The sequence below is a fragment of the Adiantum capillus-veneris genome, chromosome 30, assembly GCF_014529385.1.
Source record: "Adiantum capillus-veneris isolate H3 chromosome 30, ASM1452938v2, whole genome shotgun sequence".
In the NCBI taxonomy this organism is placed as follows: Eukaryota; Viridiplantae; Streptophyta; class Polypodiopsida; order Polypodiales; family Pteridaceae; genus Adiantum; species Adiantum capillus-veneris.
Window position 1 is genome coordinate 7683689 of NC_140960.1, and position 19568 is coordinate 7703256.

Sequence of the window (19568 nt, forward strand, 5' to 3'; positions counted from 1 at the left end):
ATGCAAAAAGAAAATCACTGGTTTAGTTGCAATGCGGTAGGGCACACCAAGACCAAATGCCTAAAGCTCAAAACAAGCTCTAGTGGCAATGAACCTAAGAGAGATAGTAAATCCTCTAGCAGATGCATACGGTGCAGAGGCTTCCTCTCAGTTTTAGAGAGTTCAAGGAAGTTATTGTGTTCCATTTTGATGAGCGTCATGCTAGTTTTGTGACACTAGCTATGTTGCAGCCTAGTGTAGGTCCTCATAACATAGTGCGCATGTATGGCAACATAGGTGGCCATAGAGTCACTATCTTCATAGACAATGGAGCTAACCATGACTTCTTAAACTACTCCTTGCCATAAGATGTTAAGGTTGATCGAGACCACGAGCGATCATGAGTCTTCTGTTCGGTTGGCCAATGATTATGATAAGACGGTATGGAATACCGTAGTTTCAGGAGTAGCATTAGTCACATGGGACTATGAGGTTTCACTTGACTTTTAGGTCATACACTTGGCTACAAAGCAAATGTACTTAGGCAGGAAGTGGTTGTATAGCCTGGTTCCTAGCTTAGTTTGGAGTTATTTGCAAAACACGCTACAGTTTGAGCATGGTGGTAGGGTCATGACCATATAAGGTGATCAAAGTGTCCCCTCTACCCCTCTCATTTCTTCCATGGAGCTACACAAAGCAGCTAAGAAAGGCCAAATATAGCAAAGGTATTTTCTTGTTACCCTCTTTTAAATTCTATTGTTGTAAATTAAAATAATATTAATAATTTTGTAATTGAAACTGCAAGTAATGTATGAACAGATAAGCATAATAAAAAAGATGGCCTTGGAAAAGACCCACTGTGTGAGAATCCTGTTTGGCATGCATGTGGTTCTAAAACAAAAAAAAAAGAGATCCTTAAGAAAAAGTGCGTAGATGCTTTAATGAATTTATTAGAGGAGTTTCAGGATGTATTTTTGGATACATTACCAGTGGCTTACCACAATCTCAAAAAGTAGACCATGACATCAATGTTGTGCTAGGTTCAAAACTTAAAAGCTTGCTTATAGATTAAGCCACTCCAAGGCACAAGAAGCAACTAAGGAAATACTTGAACAAACGCTTTATTAGACCTAACTCTAATCCATGGACATCGCCTATGCTTCTAGTAAAGAAGAAGTAGGATCTATGCGGATGTGCATAGATTATAAGGCTCGTAATCAAATAACAATCAAGATCAAGTATTTGATGCCGCATATGGATGAGTTGTTTGATCGATTCTTTGAGTCAAAGTATTTTTCAAAGATAGACCTGAGATCTGGGTATCATCATGTTAAAATTAGATTAGAAGATGTTGCAAAGATAACATTTAGGATATGTTTTGGCCATTTTGAGTTCTTTGTTATACCATTTGGGTTAACCAATGTACCAACGACATTTATGACACTTATGGACAATGTTTTATATCTATACTTAGGAAATTTTTAGTAGTATTCCTAGATGATATAATAATCTATAGTAAATCTCAAGAAGAATACTTATAATATTTACATCTAGCATTCAAGTTATTGAGAAAACATAAACTATTTTCGAAAGAAAAAAAATGTGATTTCTTTGAGACCGAGATTCACCTAAAAAAGTGGAAGCTATCCTCAGGTGGCCAGGGCCAAGAAATCTCGAGGAACTGCAAAATCTTCTTGGTATGTTAGGGTTCTACCAACAACATGTGAAGGATTGTGCAAAGAATGCAGTCATGTTGGCTAACTAGTTAAGGTGGCTATAACAATTGCACCTATATTGACTATAGTTGATTCAGAAGAGCCGTTTGTCTTGAAGACAGACACGAGTAATGAGGCCGTTGGAGCCATACTTATGCAAAGAGGATGTCCAATTGCATTTGAGAACAAAAAGTTAGATCGTGCTCAACGTAACTACTCAACCCATGACCGTGAGTTACTAGTGGCAGTATATGCAATTAATAAGAGGAGACACTATTTATATGCAAAGAGGATGTCCGATTGCATGTGAGAACAAAAAGTTAGATCGTGCTCAACGTAACTACTCAATCCATGAGCGAGAGTTACTAGCGACAATACATGCAACTAAAAAGAGGAGGCACTATTTATATGATACTACCTCTGAGGTCCGAACGAAAGTCACAAATGGCTTTCAAGTCAGAATGAATTGAGAGGAAGAAAAGCTCAGTGGGTGGAGATTCTACATGAGTTTGACCTTCAAATAAGGTACGAGAGAGGTAAATATAACATAGTGGTGGATGCACTTAGTCACATGCCGTAAATTAATGAATTAAGCTTCATAGTCTTCAAGAACGAGTTCTTGGACTCATTGCATGGCTTATGTGAGCATGATCCATTTCTTACCGAGGTCTGCTATGATGTAAGCGATGGCACCATCGATCACTTCCCTCATCCACATGTAGTGCTAGTCCAAAGAGACTGCTCGCGCAGGTGCGACAAGTAAGGAAGTGGGAATTAGTCCAAAGAGACTAACCAAGACTTCCAAGTATAGTTTAGAGTCAAAGAGCTCTAACGTAGACCATCACCTTTGACAGCTACAAATTAAGAGGGGAATAATAAACTTCGTCAGAGGGAGAAGAATGTTGACTACTCCATTGGCGACATGTACTTTCTTTTCAAGGATAGAGTGTGCTTACTAACTATTGACGACGTTCGAGTGCACATTTTTTAAAAAAGTCACAATAGTCCAAGTGCAGATCATCTCGTGATTTAGAAGACCTATGCACTAGTTAAAAGGATAATTTTATTAACTTAGTTTATTTAAAGATGTTTAAACTTATGTGTTGCAATGCAGCAAATGTCAAGTCAATAGGCATGAGCGTCTACTACTCCATGCTTTAGAGATTTCTCAAGGGAAATGGAAAAGCATTTTGTTGGATGTCATTACCATAATCCAAAACTACTTGAGGTAAGGACTCAATGTAGGTGGTAGTCGACAAGTAACCAAATTGGCAAAGTTTATTGCCACGAAGAAAAGTTTGCAAAAAGCTATATGGCATGCCCACAAATTTACTATCATATAGAGATAGAAAATTTAATAGCCAATTTTAGAGGAAAGTTTTGAAAAGACTAGATACTACTCTTAGTATGAGTACGGAAGATCAAACCAAAAGAGTTAACCAAATTCTAGAGGACATGTTGCATTCTTATATAAGTGAGAAGCAATCTAACTAAGAAGAGTGCTTACCCATTTTGAATTTTCTTGCAACAATCTCAAACATTCAGCAACTAGGTTTACACCATTCATATCGATGTATGGTTTTCAGACGAAATCTTTTATGGTTGTAAGCTTAGAGGAGAAAAATGTTCAATTTGTCAAGGATTTTCTTTATAATATGTTGGAGGCATCAAAATGAAGCATGCGTAGTGCAAGGATTGTGCAAAAACACATGCTGATAAAGCACGAAAAAAGTTTACCTTTGTAGAAGGTGACTTTGTATTCCTTAAGTTTCCTATGAAATCAGAAACCATGAAAACGAAAAAGTGTCACAAAATTTCTCTCGAATGCTGTTGTCCCTTTTAAAATCCTTGTAAAGATTGGGGACCCAATATGTAAAGTTCACCTTGTCTTCCACGTTAGTTAATTGAAAAAATCAGTTCATGCGTTGGAAAGTGAAGTTTCTCTAGAGATTTTGGTAGACTTGATAGAACCACCAAAGTTACCACATGAACCAAGAAGTATTTTAAGATATCGAAATAGAAAAACCCGTCATAAAGTATACTACTTAAGTGGACAGACTTAGATGAAGAAGCAACAACTAGAACCATTGAAGAAGCTTCTAGTATAACTCACCCACCATCATCACAACCCGGCAATTACAATGTCTTACCAAGGAGGAGATGGAGGATCTCCAAGATATAGTGAGGACTACAAAACTAAAATGCTCATCACACTCATTTAAAAAAATCCTTCAATTTTTTGTAAATTCACAAAAAACATTCAAGAGATTGCATCTTTAAAAAGTGAAATGGTCATAGTGGCTTTCTTAAACAAATTGAGACTAGCTAATTACAAACCATGGTTAAGGAAAAAAAGGACCAATGCTATATGTGAGAAACTAATTAAAAAATCCTCCAAATTTCTAATCTTCTGCTAATATTTCTCTTTGCGAGGGTTGGCCGCCAACGTTCAGGATAAGTGTGTCTCAACTTAGCCCTGAGCCGATTGAAAATCGAGATTAACCAATTACAAGCAATGGTAAGGGAAAAAAATTGATGAAAAATAGTTCAAAATCCTACAGGTTTGAAAATTTGTACTAGTAGTTTCGATTTGCATCTTTACATGCAAAAGACTTGACCGCTTAGGTAAAAAGACTTTCTCGAACACTATCAACCGCTCTATATATATATATAATAAAAATATCCATTCAATATTTTAAAACCAAAATAACATTCAAGGTAAGTCTCAATCATCACTGAAAACATAGAAAGTATGCGTAACTCAACTCATCTCTAAGGCTTCTTTTAGAAAGCCAAAAAAGCAACAACATTCGCTTCCATCTGCTAGACTTCTGAATTCCTAAGCTCCAGCAGAAAAGGGAGGTTCTCACAAAAACAGGCTTCAACTTTCATGTCAATAACATGACGTCAAACCATAAATCTGAAAGCATTAAATGAACTGTAGAGCAGCAAATCAATGCAACACTTCTAAATCATGTGGGGTGCAAGGACAAAAAGGAAAGGACCACCAGAAGAGATCACAGAAAAAGCCACAACAGTAATCGGGCTTAGAACTAGTTGTGCAGATAATTACACCACAACAATGGAGAAGATGCAGATAAATAAGCCCCTGCAAGCTCATCATCAATTCATTTACCAATTGCGAGGCAGTTAGGTTTAACAGATAGCATCACCTCTTGCCCAACCTTTAAGATGTGCATCAATGAAATGCAGAAGAGAAATTTTAAACCATCCACAGTTAACTCCATTGAGGACTAAGACATGTCAAAAGTGATCTTGAGTGCCACAATATTCCTACAAACATGCGCAAAACCAAGCACTTAGCACCCTGTCACATCTCGTTGCATGTAATTATTTATCATTCAAAAGTTCCTGTGCAAGCAACGCTTTGATTACTTCTCTGTTGAATCACTTACAAGCCTCCCTCTGCAATCTTTAGGATAAGTGCTTCAAAATGCATCATCAGACACAATTGACGTGTGACACTGTACAGATGAAACGACGCTCTTCTTCTTCACTTCTTTCCCCTGAGCTTTGCACCAAGTACTCTCTCAAGTTTGGATATAATTTGCTGGTTTGGAATGGCCTTGCCAGATTCATAATCTTGCACGATTTGTGGCTTCTCATTAATTAGCTGCTCCAAAAAACCCTTGGGGCATTAACTATACTTGTAAGGCAATGAAGCTTCTAAAAGATCCAAAGTGTGTTGTCCACCAACCTGAGCCAGCTGTGATTGTGTCAACTTTTTATCCACCCGAGCTTGTACGATTGCTTTCTTGAGGTCGGTTGACACCCTTTCATCTACATTAATCAAACACCGCGCTAGGTAATAATTGGAAGCAAAGGAGGAGCAACATAAGAGAGGAAAAAGGCATTGATGAATTAAAATTTACTGAAAACAAACTCCTACGTGCAAGCACTTCTGTCTCCTCATCAAGTTTCTTCGTGTTCAACCCTGGAGTGCTAGTTGAAGCTTTATTAGCACCAGCATTATCTGCAAAGGTAGTAACCAGTTAAGCATGTTGCAAGAATACATACATAAAGCTTAAAACTGGTCAAGTACCAGAGCCAATAAAAAAACATTTACTCGGTGTTCACAAGCTATGAAAGTTTAATAAAGAGCTGATTCAATACACAGGAATTCGTACTGCTGGACTTCTAAACAAAGAGCAGAAAAATACTTAGGCGAAGGCACCACAAGGACAGAGAACCGCTGGTTCCTTAAGCAACTTCAGATTATGGCTCCAGAATCCAAATTTCCAGATTTGGCTCAAAATTTGCTAGCCTTTATTACTGCCTTCTACAATCATTAATCGATACTACCGACGGCGAATCCATCTGTTTGTCTAAAAATGGCGTGACCAAATAATTGAGGAAGTTACTAGAAAAGCCAGCCATGCTACTTTCGCATATAAGCTGACACAGATCTTTCAGTAAGAATCAAAATTAACACTACTACTAGCCCCAACCTTGCTACTGATTTGTCTCAAAAATTACCACTTCTGCTCAGACTCAAAACCAATAAGTGGCAACAAAAAGTAAAACCATTCTACTACGGGCCCAGGTATTAACAATTGTATGACATAGCTAATTATAGGATTATCAAATTCCCACACAACTTATTCACCACTCAATAGAAGCAAAGAAACTCAGCATATCCGAATTCAGAGTGAGCACTCACAATACATGAGAATTAAGCCACCCCCATTCCTGCATTACCAAAAGGCATGACCCACCTGCTCCAAAGAATACTAGTACTTGGCAAAAAGGATTGCATCCACTCACACATGCTAACCACTCTGATGTATTCGGCAAATACACATGTGATCATCACTTGCATAATGTGAACCTACCCATATAAATACTAGACCCAACTATTCCAATGACTGCATTATCAGTAGCATCCAAAGTCATGATCCACCTGCTCACTTATATGTGGCACAAAGGATTGTGTCGACTCACAGATACTAGCCACTTCAATGCATCTGGCAATCCTTACATGCCATAGTTGGTTGCATAGAGCTTACAAATGCTAAACCAAAAAGGAACCAGGGAAATAACCACAGCCACGTGTCATCAAAGCTCATATTTCAAGGGCATGTCAGTAAGACCCTGGAAAAGGTCATAACCTCTACACACACATGTCATCAATGGTCATTGATGCTCAACCCTCTGATGCATTCAACAATATTATTCAGCAAGACGTTCAGAGGAGCCACTTAAAAGCGGTGATTCCTTGCATAGAGATACCCTACAGATGACTCGGGCGTCTAAATCCAAAAGCCAACTATGATACACAGCCAGCGGTGAGAAAAGACGACGGTGACAAGTCCTTGTAAAAGGTTGTAACCTTTGGCAGCGATCACCCCACATGTGATCATCGGCAATCAGATGCATTAAAGGCTATTTTGCAGGAAACGCTACCCCAAGCAGCTGGAAACACATTTCTATGTTTCTGGTTGGGGCGTGTGTTTCCAGTGCGCTTGTAACAGCTTTGAAAACATCCGCTGGCTTCTAAAACAATCCATGCTGGATTTTTTAATTACCTATTGAATTTTAACATATATGTAACGTGACCTAACTTGGCTTTGCTTTAGTAGCTTAGACTTGCTTTAGCAGTGTTCGAACCATGCGTTCCTCGATGAAAAAGAAGGCCTCTTATCAGCAAAAAACTTTCTCTGAGCTTTCTTTGCACATCACATAGAGAACCACATAACTCGTGTTTATGCAAATCTTGTTTGAAATGTCTTCTTTTAATATAGTTGTCAATATATTTTTGGTTTTCTGTATGATTGGCTACTCTCAGTTGGGTGTACCCTTGTAGGTTTATTTCATGTGCAGGTCGACGTTTCGAATTTGGAAGCATTTTGTGCAACACAGAAAAGGGAATCGCATGAAGTACTTGAAGGTCATAACCTCTGTCAGCATCACAACTACAAGTCTTCAAAGCTGGTGACCAATAAAATATTACATGCAAAGACCATGAAAGCTCAATTCTTGCATGCCTTCTTCTTACTAGACAAACGCATATACCGGCCAAGAAATGGTAGCTTTCAAGCATGCTGACCCCTGCAGAATGAACCTTTCTTGTCTATACTCAAATATGCAGTCTCATAACAAGTGCAGACATAATCTTCAGCGAGGGTTGTTAGTGGGACAATCCCCAGAAAATTTGACACACCACACCATAAGAAAGCGTACAGACAAGCCAAACCTTAACAGCGTTAGCTAGCTCTAAGGCATGGCTTCATACACCTGTGCGTGTTCTGTATATATTTTATGTGTGTGTGTGTGTGTGTGTGCAGAGAGAGAGAGATCACGCACACTTTTTGACGGTTTCTATTGGACCTCCAGCACGTCGAGCTTCGTTTACAGCCTTCTCATCACGCTTGGCAGCCGCATTAGGCGCTTTCTTTCTGATAATAACAGGCTCCCAATCCTGCTGAATCGGACCCGCCATCGCTGCGTTGCTGGAATTCTCTGTTTACTCTCTGTCTCAACACCTCCAATGAAAAACCTAGCGTTATATATTAGTGGCACCCAGAAATATTACGGCCGATAAAAGAGAGAAGAACAAGAAGAAGAGAGTTTTGACGTCGTAGGAAACTATCCCAAGAGACCTTAAAGATCTAGCCGACTTGCTCAAGAAGTGTTATTCAAGACGGAAATGGCATAACCAATCTACCACACTTCGGTGATAGAAAGGTTATACCATTTTCCTCTTTTATTAGCGCGCGCACACACACACACCCAAAAAGAAGAGAGTTTTAACGTCGTACGAAACTATCCCAAGAGACCTTAAAGATCCGACGAGGAGAGTTGAACTCAAAACCTGTTATTCAAGAGGGAAATGGCATAACCAATCTACCCCACTTGGGTGATAGAAAGGTTATATCATTTTCCTCTTTTTATTAGCACACCCACTCAACACACCACACACACACACACACACACACACACACACACACACACATAGAGAATGTCCGATCAATTTTGAATGACCAATCCTATACAATTTTCAAGCTCACTCATGAGCACACACAGAAGCATTCACACTATATTTCTCTCATTTCTCTATTCTTCTTGCGAATGTATCTATGTATGCATATAAGTATGTATATATGTTGGTAAATACTTAGAGATGTGTGTTTGTGTGTGTATTTGTATGTATGTGTATGTTTATCTTGATATATCTTCCCACGACACACGTCACATCTACCTATGATCCCTTGTTGTCATCCGCACCATCTCTCTCTCTCTCTCTCCCCTCGTTGCATAGGTCATGTTGGCCACTGAAAGAGGTTAATATGACATTTTGTGTGTGTGTGTGTGTGTGGGGGGGGGGGGGGGGGGGTGTTATATTCTAGATGCTATATATAGGTTTTAGAAAGTGGTAATCAAATAGGTTTCTGAGGAGATCTATGGTAGATAATTAAAATCACGTTGAAGTGTAACACATCTAATATAACTCCCAGAGACATAGGGACCTTACATAGGTATGGAATTAACCTTAACCATACCTCTTGACCTCTCTTCAACCCCCCTCCCCCCACAAACACAACTCTTCAATTCTCCATTCGACTGGCAACCTCCCAGCATTCACCTCCTTTGCTTGCTTGTTGAGCCATGTGGCCTGCCAGAATTTGGATTAGGAAGGTGAAGAGAAAGGGGATTATAATGGGGTTAGCACTGAGCAAGGCAATTGTTATGTGGGCCTTAAGTTCTGCACATTATGGATAGACATCGAGACTTGCTATTTCATGTGATGGGAACAACTGGAGACACCCAAAGGTATGGAGTTAGTGGCATGGAAGGAACTTGCAAGGATGTGCTACATCGAATATTGGTAGCAACAATGTCATTGGGGTAGAAAAGCACAACAATGCCCGAGAGCTGGTGGACGCACTATTGTCACTTGTAACTACCACTGATGCATGCTCAATGCATGACACCTTGTTCGTTTTTGGGTGTTAAAGTTGAGTGTTTATGGGTCTTTAAGTGGTGGAAGTTGCCTAGATGGATGGCTTAGACAGGGATGTGCTGCTTGGATATCAAGAGCGAGGCAAGGTGGACCAAATAATAGCAAACGTGGAGTAGTAATGCATGCTAGAACCCCTTTCTTTTTAGAGGTTAGCTCTCCTCTAATGGATGTAAATAGCATTTTTAAAAACATTACTATTTAAGATAGTGTGCCTACTACTGAAACTTGAGAAGTCATCTCGAGGAGGTCCCCTAAGAAAAATATAACCTATCACGTGAGTTCAACAAAAGGGTATTTAAAGTTCTTGAAACTTACAGAAATATATATATACAGAAGCATACTATTTTCTCAAATTTGAAAAAAAATTATAGATTTTAAAAGAAAAGGGTGCATTATATTTCTAAAACAATTCACAGATGAGGGGTTTTACAAACATGTCTTGAACGCACGTGATATGGTAGTGTTACACATAGTGACCCTCCGAGGAAGTCATTCCCAATGGCATAAACTCCATGCACATGAAACTATTGACGGTTTGTGTTCCCCGCATGTACTTTGTGTAATCCATTGGAGAAAATAAGAAGGGGGCTATAATGGAGCTAGCGTCGTTCTCTATCTCTACTCTCTCTCTCTCTCTCTCTCTCTCTCTCTCTCTCTCTCTCTCTCTCTCTCTGTCTCTCTGTGGCTTCTCATCTCCTAGCATCCAATCCATTACGTCTTTGCTCCTTAATACACGACTCTCCAAAGCCATGTGGCATGCCAAAATTTGGATCTCCATAATAGAGTAGAATGGACAGATAATATGTAGCAGCTTGAGTGCAACAACCAAATAGACAAGCTTTTCTCTGTTTCCTATAACATGAGCAAGTTGGTATGACTGCAACATGCACCCATTGTACAAAAAAACATGCAAAGAAAGTCCGCTACAATGCTACTGTGTGCACAAAGACAACATGCGTGCAAGGTGAGGCCGAGGTAATGTTCTACAGGTTTTTGAAGCCGAGGTGAGTAGATAAGGGAGCTGAAAGGGGTAGTGCGCTCAACGCAACGTGCGCACGTGCATGCGCGCGCACACACACAGATGCAACTCTGAAACTCGTGGTTGCATGCGAGACTTTGGAAGAGTGTACACTTGCCCAAAGGTTTCAAGAGGGATAAGAGACTACATTGCTCACGTAAGGGCCAAAAGCTATATACGCAACTACATGTGGCAAGGTACTACTTCATCTTTTCTGACATACTCCTAGCTCACCAACTCTTGGCTATAATCCCCTACTTACCACCCTACTTCCCTACATTTCTCTATTTTCAACCATGTGGCCTTGCCTCATTCTTGAACTTGGAGAATTTCCATTAGTAGCATGCAATGTGTGGAGCAATATAGCAATGAGCTAGAAGTTCTTTGCTGATTTGTTTCCCTTGAAGAAGGAGTGTGTGGGTGGAACATACGAGACATGGGCTAAGATGTGTTGCTCGGCAACCACAGAAACTTCGGCATTTGCAAGATGTTGGTGATGGATTGCTCTACATAAAAGCTTTTCATTTGAACCAAGTCTTTGAAGATTAAAGGATTGTTTGAAGTTTTCTTCTTTCCTTCTCTCTCTCTCTCTCTCTCTCTCTCTCTCTCTCTCTCTCTCTCTCTCTCTCTCTCTCTTGATAGAAAAGTTCTTGCACAACTATTAACACCTACGAGGTGCGGCTTTCGATAGAGATCTTTTCGTAGCAATATAACATGCGAGTATAATCACTCCACAGTTCCATTGAATCAAGTTTTGCCTAGCTCCCCTCTGAGCCACACCCCTATGCCTTATAGTGACTGACTCTGGCATGTTCTAATCTCAAAGTTGATGCCTCCATTGAAAAAAATCCAAAAAATGAATGTCAAAAGAAAGACAAACTTTTAAAGCACAAAAAATATATGGGCTGCTACAGGTGGAGAACATGGCTGCCCTGCAAAATACTCAAAATAACACAATATATTCGCATAGATGGAAAAATCTGCATACCTGGCACATCCACAAGCACACAAACCGGTGACGTACGCGAACAGAGTGAGACCGAGAGCGAGACAACGCACAGAGCACGTGCAGACGCACCTCCTAGAGCGGAGTGCTACGATGGCACGGCGAGAGAGAAGAGGGGAGAGGAGAGAAGAATAACACAGATACTGGGTGCAGTCTCCCCCCGTGCAAGAGTGACCCTTTTCCTTCTTGCACGTATTTCATTTATAGATTTCTTGAATGGTCAAATTGCGTACAAACTGGCTGGCCAGTCATAAATGGCCAAAGCTCATAAAAGAGCACTTGAATAATAAAATGTACAATATATATATTTCCATTTGCATAGCCTAGCTCGGTCCAGTCTTTTCCATATGTCAGCTACAATAAATAATAAAATATCAATTTTATAACATACCTCTCTGTTGGAAAGCAATTGTCCTCAGTTGCGAATATAAAAATCTGCAAACAACACTTGTCAAAAACAATGATTAGAAATCTGTATCAAATAGTAAAAGAGAAATCCATAAAATTAGGTAACACTGCTTATGCCTGCCATCATCCACATACTATCTATTCTAGTGTCCCTTAACACTAGAATAAGCAGTATATGTCATAACTTGATGAATCAGGATATCATTGGTCACACTCATCATTCAATAATAAATTCTCATAAGTCTCAAGTCCAATTCCATAAATATTGTCACGACAAAAAATCATCATATATCCTTTCCAAATCCAAATCCAAATATCTGTCAACATAAATCCAAATCCAAATCCAAATCCAAATGTCCTTCATTTTGTATACCCGGGTAACAAAATCATACCAGTTATGGTGGTGGCCAGCCACTGGAGCATGATTTTGTGATCGGTGTTGCCTAAATCGACAGATCTATACCCGACGTGCTTCCTAAATCGTTGAATTTGCACTACTGTTGCCTAAATTGGCGACTCTGCATTTGATATTGTTTTAAAAATGAATTGGCAGTTTATCAATGTGCTACCTAAATCGACGAATTTGCACCAAGATGAGTATCTACACACTGCCTAAATCGGCGAATCTGTGTGTATGTGACCAATGGACTAGACAAGACATAAAAGAGAAAAAATATTTACAAACTGTTATTTATGAATCCAAAACACCTTAGCTCATGTGAGGAGCTATACAATGGCAAATGACCTTAATAAAAATTTCCATTTAGTGTAAAATTCAAGCCATTATATGAGCAATGGTTGGGTTCATATCTCATAAGATAACCTGAAAAAAGAAAAGAGGTATTGGAGGTACGTACCTGGATAATAGACCATATTTGAAAATGTAGACACGAGTGTGTGCATGTAGAGAGAGGGACAAATAGGAGACAACTGCAACTATTTATCTTGGACCAAGATAAAGTTAACAAATCCAGAATGTGACAAATTTATGCCGAAAAGAGGCTATGAAATGACAAAAGAAGAGCAGTACTACGTGGCCTTTCGAGTGATACCATTGTATAACAGACCACACATTTAGTTTGATTGCACATGGAGGATGCTTATGATTGTTTATACCAGAATTAGAAAACCATATAGTTACAAAAACTTATAAACAGATCCCTTGAAGGTAGGAATGATTAGTAAATCATGAAAATAATAATGCTCATGTATGAGTCTTGTTAAAACAAAGTACAGAGGATAGGGAGGGTTGGTAAGATTAGTCATCACACAAATTAATTGTCCCCTATTTTTGATTAAGTTGTTAATAGTAAGTGCTCGCAGAAGCGAACATTGCAAAGAAGAGTTGAATATGAGAATAAGTCATTTAAACATGATAGAATGAAGAAAATGTTTTATAAATTTGTATCAGCTTATGAAGGAGTCGTGCAAAGACTATGTAGTGTAGGTGAGTATTAATTTGGAACTACTGGGGAAATGATCAATTATAAGTCTCTTATTCAAGTTGAATGTATGAACTAACTAGAAATATAATGCCTGACAAGGTTGCAAAAAGGAGTGAAAGACTCTCATAATGTGTTGTGCACGTGCTAAAAGAAAGAATCACAATCATTGTGTTACCTAAGTTGTACGAGGTCCTTTTTGTTTTTTTGTTTAAAAAAAAAAAGCTATAAATACTTCAACAGTGACACGATCAGCTTTTCATACAATTGATGTGGGGTAAATTTTGCGCTCGTGTATAGGAGTCTAGAATTTCTAGGCATATTTGGTGGAGCCATACTCATTTGAGGCCCTCCATGTTTTGAGATTCGATATACTATCAATGCTTGCCTTGATATCTACTAGAATTGGATAGAGGAAACTAAAAGAGGAGTCAAGGTTTGAAATGATGGAGCTCCACGGGGAGGGAGATCTACACGAAGAGATAGAGAGAGAGAGACTATGTGGCTATGAGGAACTTATATGCTTGGAGATGATAGCAAGCAAGTGTTCTTGTTACAATTAGATAAATGAAGACTTCTAGCAATGCTCAACCATTCCATTTTATGTTTTTACAGATCGAATTTCAACAAAAATTAGTGAGATTAAATACTATTCTCTTTGAATAGACCTAGATAATGTAGGTCAATTAGTATGATCTTAAGATTGTAACAAGATTGCTAGAGTCTCGCACATTCAGACTTGGTAGCATATTTTTTTAAAAAAAACTTGATTCAAAGTTTTAGCATAAATAAAAATAAAACTACCCTTAATTGTACAACTTTGCAGTTTCACAGTCACTAGACTCTTCATAGTTGTGATGGGGGAGATGGTCTACAGAGATGAGGACTCGTGCATAAGTATAAATCCACAGGCACTAAAACCAAACTACGAGAAGTGCACCATGCGTGTCCACCATAGCTATGTCCAATGCTTCCTTTGAAAGAGAGAGTGATAGATTGCATTGGTTGTAGATGTGTGTGCACAAATCAAAGACGAGAGAGAGAGAGAGAGAGAGAGAGAGAGAGAGAGAGAGAGAGAGAGAGAGAGAGAGAGAGAGAGAGAGAGATTTGTAGCACCATATCTAATTAGTGTCCTTCTTGCTCGAGCCTCCTTGCAATGTTTCTATCGGTAAAGCTTTTTGTATACGCTAGTGCTATGTTTATTACAATCATGGCTCAAAAGGAACATGAGAAGAAGCATCTTAAAATAGCTTCAAAAAGGCCTAAAAATTGTGTATAGCTCTCATATTCATTCACCTATTTGCATCAGCGTTTCTAAGTCTTCGCTTATTTGCATTAGCACCTTGACCTTTCCCTTCTCGACCCGATGCTTCCTATTAATGGATTGTTCTCCTGCTACTGATGATCAGCATGAGTGTCTCCATACTTTCTTTGAAAAATTTGAGATTCCACACCATTTAAAATCGAGTAGAGTAGATCAAGTGGCCTGTTCTTTGGATGAGCGAACAAGCCGCGTGCTCAAGGCGGGCTGCAATTAGTGTTGTTGGTACTAACCAAGGCATACACTCGCAAGTATATGCAATGACGAAGTTGGCTGTGGTGGGCTCAAGCCTAAGGAAGAGGCCAAAAAATAAAATTAAAATACAAATGTAGCATGACTATGAGGTCAAAGGGGGAGAGCTTTTGATGGCCGCATGGGGAGTTGTTAGCGGGAGTAGAAAAGGAAGAGCCAAGAGCAATAGGGAAAAGGGGCTCGTCTGGAGGAGCGTATGGAGAGGAGGTCATGAGCATGAGGGTCTGCTAAAGGCAACATAACATAGCTGGTCACCAAAGGGGGGGAAGCCATACACAAATAGAGAGAGAGAGAGAGAGAGAGAGAGAGAGAGAGAGAGAGAGAGAGAGAGAGAGAGCGAGAGAGTGCCTGTAGACGCACCTCCTAGAGCGGAGTGCTACGCTGGCATGCCGATTCAATGAGGTACATGGATCGTGATCCATGTTTGGTCACTTCTGAACTTGAAATTTGGTGAGCTGATAGCTTATGATCTTTGTAGCCTTCTCCCAAAACCTTTTTGAATTTGGATCAGTTTTGCTCAACCAAAAGTGAAATCTTACGTCTGTTGTGGTAGTTTTTGACAATCTTTTGTTTTTGGCTCTTTTGACCGCTTTTTTCAACTTTTTTGCCAATGCTTCCTTTGGTAAAAGTGTTTGTCTATGTCTCAGCTAATCTTAGCCAAAATTCATGATGAGGTACATGGATCACAATCCATGTTTGACATCATTTTGGCATGAAATTTGACTGCTGATTTTCTATGCCTTGTAAAGGCTAATGGCCAACCTTTTTTGAATTTGGATCACAAAATCTCAAGATATGTCCAATTTTGTGTTTGAAACACCTATTTTTGTTGTTTTTTTCCTATCAAATAATCTTGATGTGATTTTTGAATTTTTCTTGCACCCAATTTTTTTCAGAGAAATGTTTTACTGATGTAGAGTGTCAGTGATAATTTTTTTGCAAAAATGGTCTCTGACATTGTAAGGGCCTCCTTTTAGCCGTTACTCTTAACTAATGCATCTAAACCATCAACTCAAAACAATTATAATATTTGGGGTGAATTTGGGCTAAATTTAAGCTCTAAAGTTTACCCATGAGTCACTTTAGGTTTACACCATGGAAATATGGGCATAACCAATGCATGGGAAATTAGCCATTTCTTTTGAGAAAAATAGCATAAAGAAAGAGATAAGAAAAAAAGAAAAAAAAGAAAAGAAAAAAGAAGGAGAAGAGAAGGATAAGGATGAGGGGAGCAAGTAACTTGTTGAAGAGGTTTTGAAAACCAAGATAAGTTATCAAGATAAGTAAAAGGAACTTATCTATAAGGAAGATAAGCTATCAAGATAAGAGAAGGCACTTATAAAAAATGTTAAAAAGAGGGCTTCTCTTCTCATTTTTACACTTCTCTCCTTCATTTCTCAAGGTGCAGACTTGAGAGTAAGCTTGAGAAATCCATAGCCAAGCCCCTTTCACACACACCTCCTACACATACACCCTATCCAAGAGAAGCCATGGCCAAAACCATAATTAAGCTTGCCATTACACTCTCCCTCTCCTCTATCCTAACCCTCAAAATTTCCATACCTTGAAATCTTCCTTATCTCCTTTCTTTTTCTCAATCCAAGTAGCGTAATTGGTGGTCTTCAAGTGAAGGTGAAGAGGGAGAGAGCCGACTACGTCCAAAGCAAGGAGAAGACTATACCATATACACACTAAGGTAATGTTTTCTTGTTCCTTTGATGCGATTACACTTGCTTGAAAGTGATTTACGTTTCATGCTTACTTAAATTCATGCTTAAGCTCTTACAAGCAAGCCTTTCCCTTGTTTGATTGGGAAGAAGAACAACTTATGATTCTTATTTTTTTCTTTCTAACTATGATTCATTACTAATCATAACTAAACATTCCTAACAACTAACCACGATGCTATTTCAAGTTCTTTAGATTACCAGACTAATATGGCATAGAGAGAGTAGAAAGCACTCTCTTTAACCAAGGTGATTGGAGATCATATTTACTTAGGTAGTATGCATGAAGAATGGTGACTAATATCTTTAGTTATCTCTTAATCTCCCACATAAACTTTTTTTTATTGATTTTTAACTTTTAGTCTCTTATTTAAATTAATTTTATAAAGGTAAATGCCATAAATCAAAGGCAACTAAGTAATGGAATTGTTTTTGGAATTTTCCAAAAGAGGAACTATAATACTCTCATGAAAGGCCCACAAATTTTTCTTGATTTTGCATGAATTATGTGTGTAAAAGTTTCAGTGACCTACTTAAGTTACTATCTGATTCACTTAAGAAGGAAGTTGAGCTTTGAAGAGTAATTTTATCATAATCGAAGGAGTTTTCTTTGGAAGAAGGATCCCATTCCAAGTAGGGTCATCCTTCCCCTGTCTTATCAATCGGAAAACCCCAAATCCTTAAACCACTTCTAGCTACACAATTAATCCTCTCTACGGTAGCCAGGTATGCCTAAATCCCATCTCAAAAGGATTTTTTAAATAGTTCATATTCCACGATTGTTCTCATCAACCGGACCTTTTCTTTGCTTCTTGGATTATTTATTTAAAAGGAACTTAAGGTAGATTAATTTTCTAAGCCTTTATCAAACAAGATAAAGAAAAATAAGAATTGGAAATTGTGTAAAGACCTCGCCTCCACACATGGCAGAGGAGTCATGATACCTGAGTCTTGGGATGAGGATAAGATTCTGCTTGGAGAAGTATATGTGATTACTTGAAAGATAACTAGATAAATATAATAATACAAAAAAAAGAAAGTAAAACATCCTAAAATGAAAAAAGGTGGGAACGAATTGATAAATGCACACTTGCAAGGATATGCAATAGTTCACATGCTGCTTTTAAATACCTGAAATATTTTCTTGGTTCGACATGTTTGGAATACTATTTTTCTAGTATCATAGTACTACCTTGGAAAGGTGCATTTATCAAATGGTTAGGTGGGAGGGTGGATCCCGGAGGGTTAATTTGTTGGCGGAAAAGTTGTACCCAATTTTATGTTGTCCATTAAATTAAGTTTAGAACGGGGAAAGGGATTTCATTCTACGAAGTGGGGATCAAACTTGGGAACGAGGAACTCGTGTAATTAGTAAATACACTCATCTTAGGGGAACACACTGACGGCTGTGCTTGGTCATAAACAAGAAAAAAAGCGTCAGTGATCTTGAACCAAAGGTGAATTAGATAACTCTCACCAGTTGACCCTGGAAGATAGAGTTCAAATTTAGTCTGATGGCTTCATTTGGAAAGTTTTGAATCCATAAGGAAAGATATTTCAAGGTTAAGGATTCCAAATGAGAAAAAGTGACTGTTATCACCCCCTTGAGCTGGCATCAAAGAGAAAGAGGAGTACTGTCTTGGTGCTGATCTCAAGCGAGAGGGATATCAAGAATAGTGGTGTATCCATTTGGAGATGGTGCAGTCAGTAGTCCTTGGCATGGCCCTCACAAGTGGTATCAAAGCGTAGCTTATATCCTTGGCTAGATAAAGATTTTAGTAGAGCTTTTCTAGAAAAAGAGCGAGGTACGGACACAAAATGGCATAGAACTCTCTAGAATGAGAAGTTCTCAAAAACATTATATAAGAATAAACATATAGAAAATGGCCAAGAACTCTCCAGAAGAAGGAGTTCTAGGAATTGTGTAAGAGGAAATGAAGGTAGAAACTCTAGAAGAGAAAAGGAGACCATGTTAGAATATTTTGTCCACCTCACCTTTCCTCCAAAAGGGATGGTTTCTTTCCAAAACACAAATGGTGAACAAGTTTTAGGTGCAAGGTAGAACAAGAGAAGCTCCCTTGAAAGTACTCATACCAATGAGCTTTGGTAACAAATTTTCATAACAAAATCGAAGTTAATAATACCATTTTGGAAATCTGGAATTTTTAGGAACAAAGAAACACAAAAAGAAAAGAAGATTGTTCAAGATAAGTTCAAATCTAATTACCTCATTAAGGGGCTTCAACTCAAGTCTCGGCTCATGGTTAAGGAGTTGAGAACATTGTTGGTTAGTAGGTCCAATATTTTCACAGACGAGGAAGGCATAAACTTTCCTTTCAACTTAAAGGCCATTCTAGTTCTCATTCAATTTTGTAGACAAGATGGAAACTTCACCTATATATTAAGAAATTCTAAGGATGGAGTGGTTGAGCAAAAACAATAATCACGTTATTGCAATCAAGGGAATGTAACATTTGCATACAATTAAAGGACAAGATATAAGTAGAAGGGAAAATGGACAAAGCTCCTCTCAGAGTAGTTAAGGTTAATCAATCGGTCAGAAGACTTAAGAAAGGTCCAAGAGAGAATCACCAGGCTTAGAATCTAAAAGATATCAAGATATATTCCCAAAATACCAAACATAGGAAGCCAAGAACAAATTTAACTATGTTTGTCAAATAAAAATCAAAGAAAGAAGGACTCAAGACAAGAACCAAGA

At 38.5% G+C, this 19568-nt stretch overlaps 1 protein-coding gene across 1 annotated transcript; it reads right to left on the reverse strand.

The window, feature by feature from the left end:
- Positions 1-5030: 5030 nt before the first annotated feature.
- LOC147417500 (multiprotein-bridging factor 1b-like) lies at positions 5031-8243 on the reverse strand. Its single transcript, XM_086506873.1, has 4 exons — positions 8019-8243; positions 5605-5688; positions 5413-5495; positions 5031-5328 (listed from the first exon to the last, which is right to left on the reverse strand). The coding sequence occupies exons 1-4, from the start codon at positions 8152-8154 to the stop codon at positions 5209-5211; spliced, it is 423 nt and encodes a 140-aa protein (XP_086362999.1). The 5' UTR covers positions 8155-8243; the 3' UTR covers positions 5031-5208.
- Between the last annotated feature and the right edge of the window lie 11325 nt (positions 8244-19568).

Excerpts from the sequence above, each read along its gene's own strand:
- LOC147417500 (XM_086506873.1), bottom strand. The coding sequence starts at position 8,154 with ATGGCGGGTCCGATTCAGCAGGATTGGGAGCCTGTTATTATCAGAAAG. Across the intron at positions 5,496-5,604 it reads GGAGACAGAAGTGCTTGCAC|ATGAAAGGGTGTCAACCGAC; the intron begins GTAGGAGTTTGT and ends TGATTAATGTAG. Across the intron at positions 5,329-5,412 it reads CACAATCACAGCTGGCTCAG|CTAATTAATGAGAAGCCACA; the intron begins GTTGGTGGACAA and ends TTTTTGGAGCAG.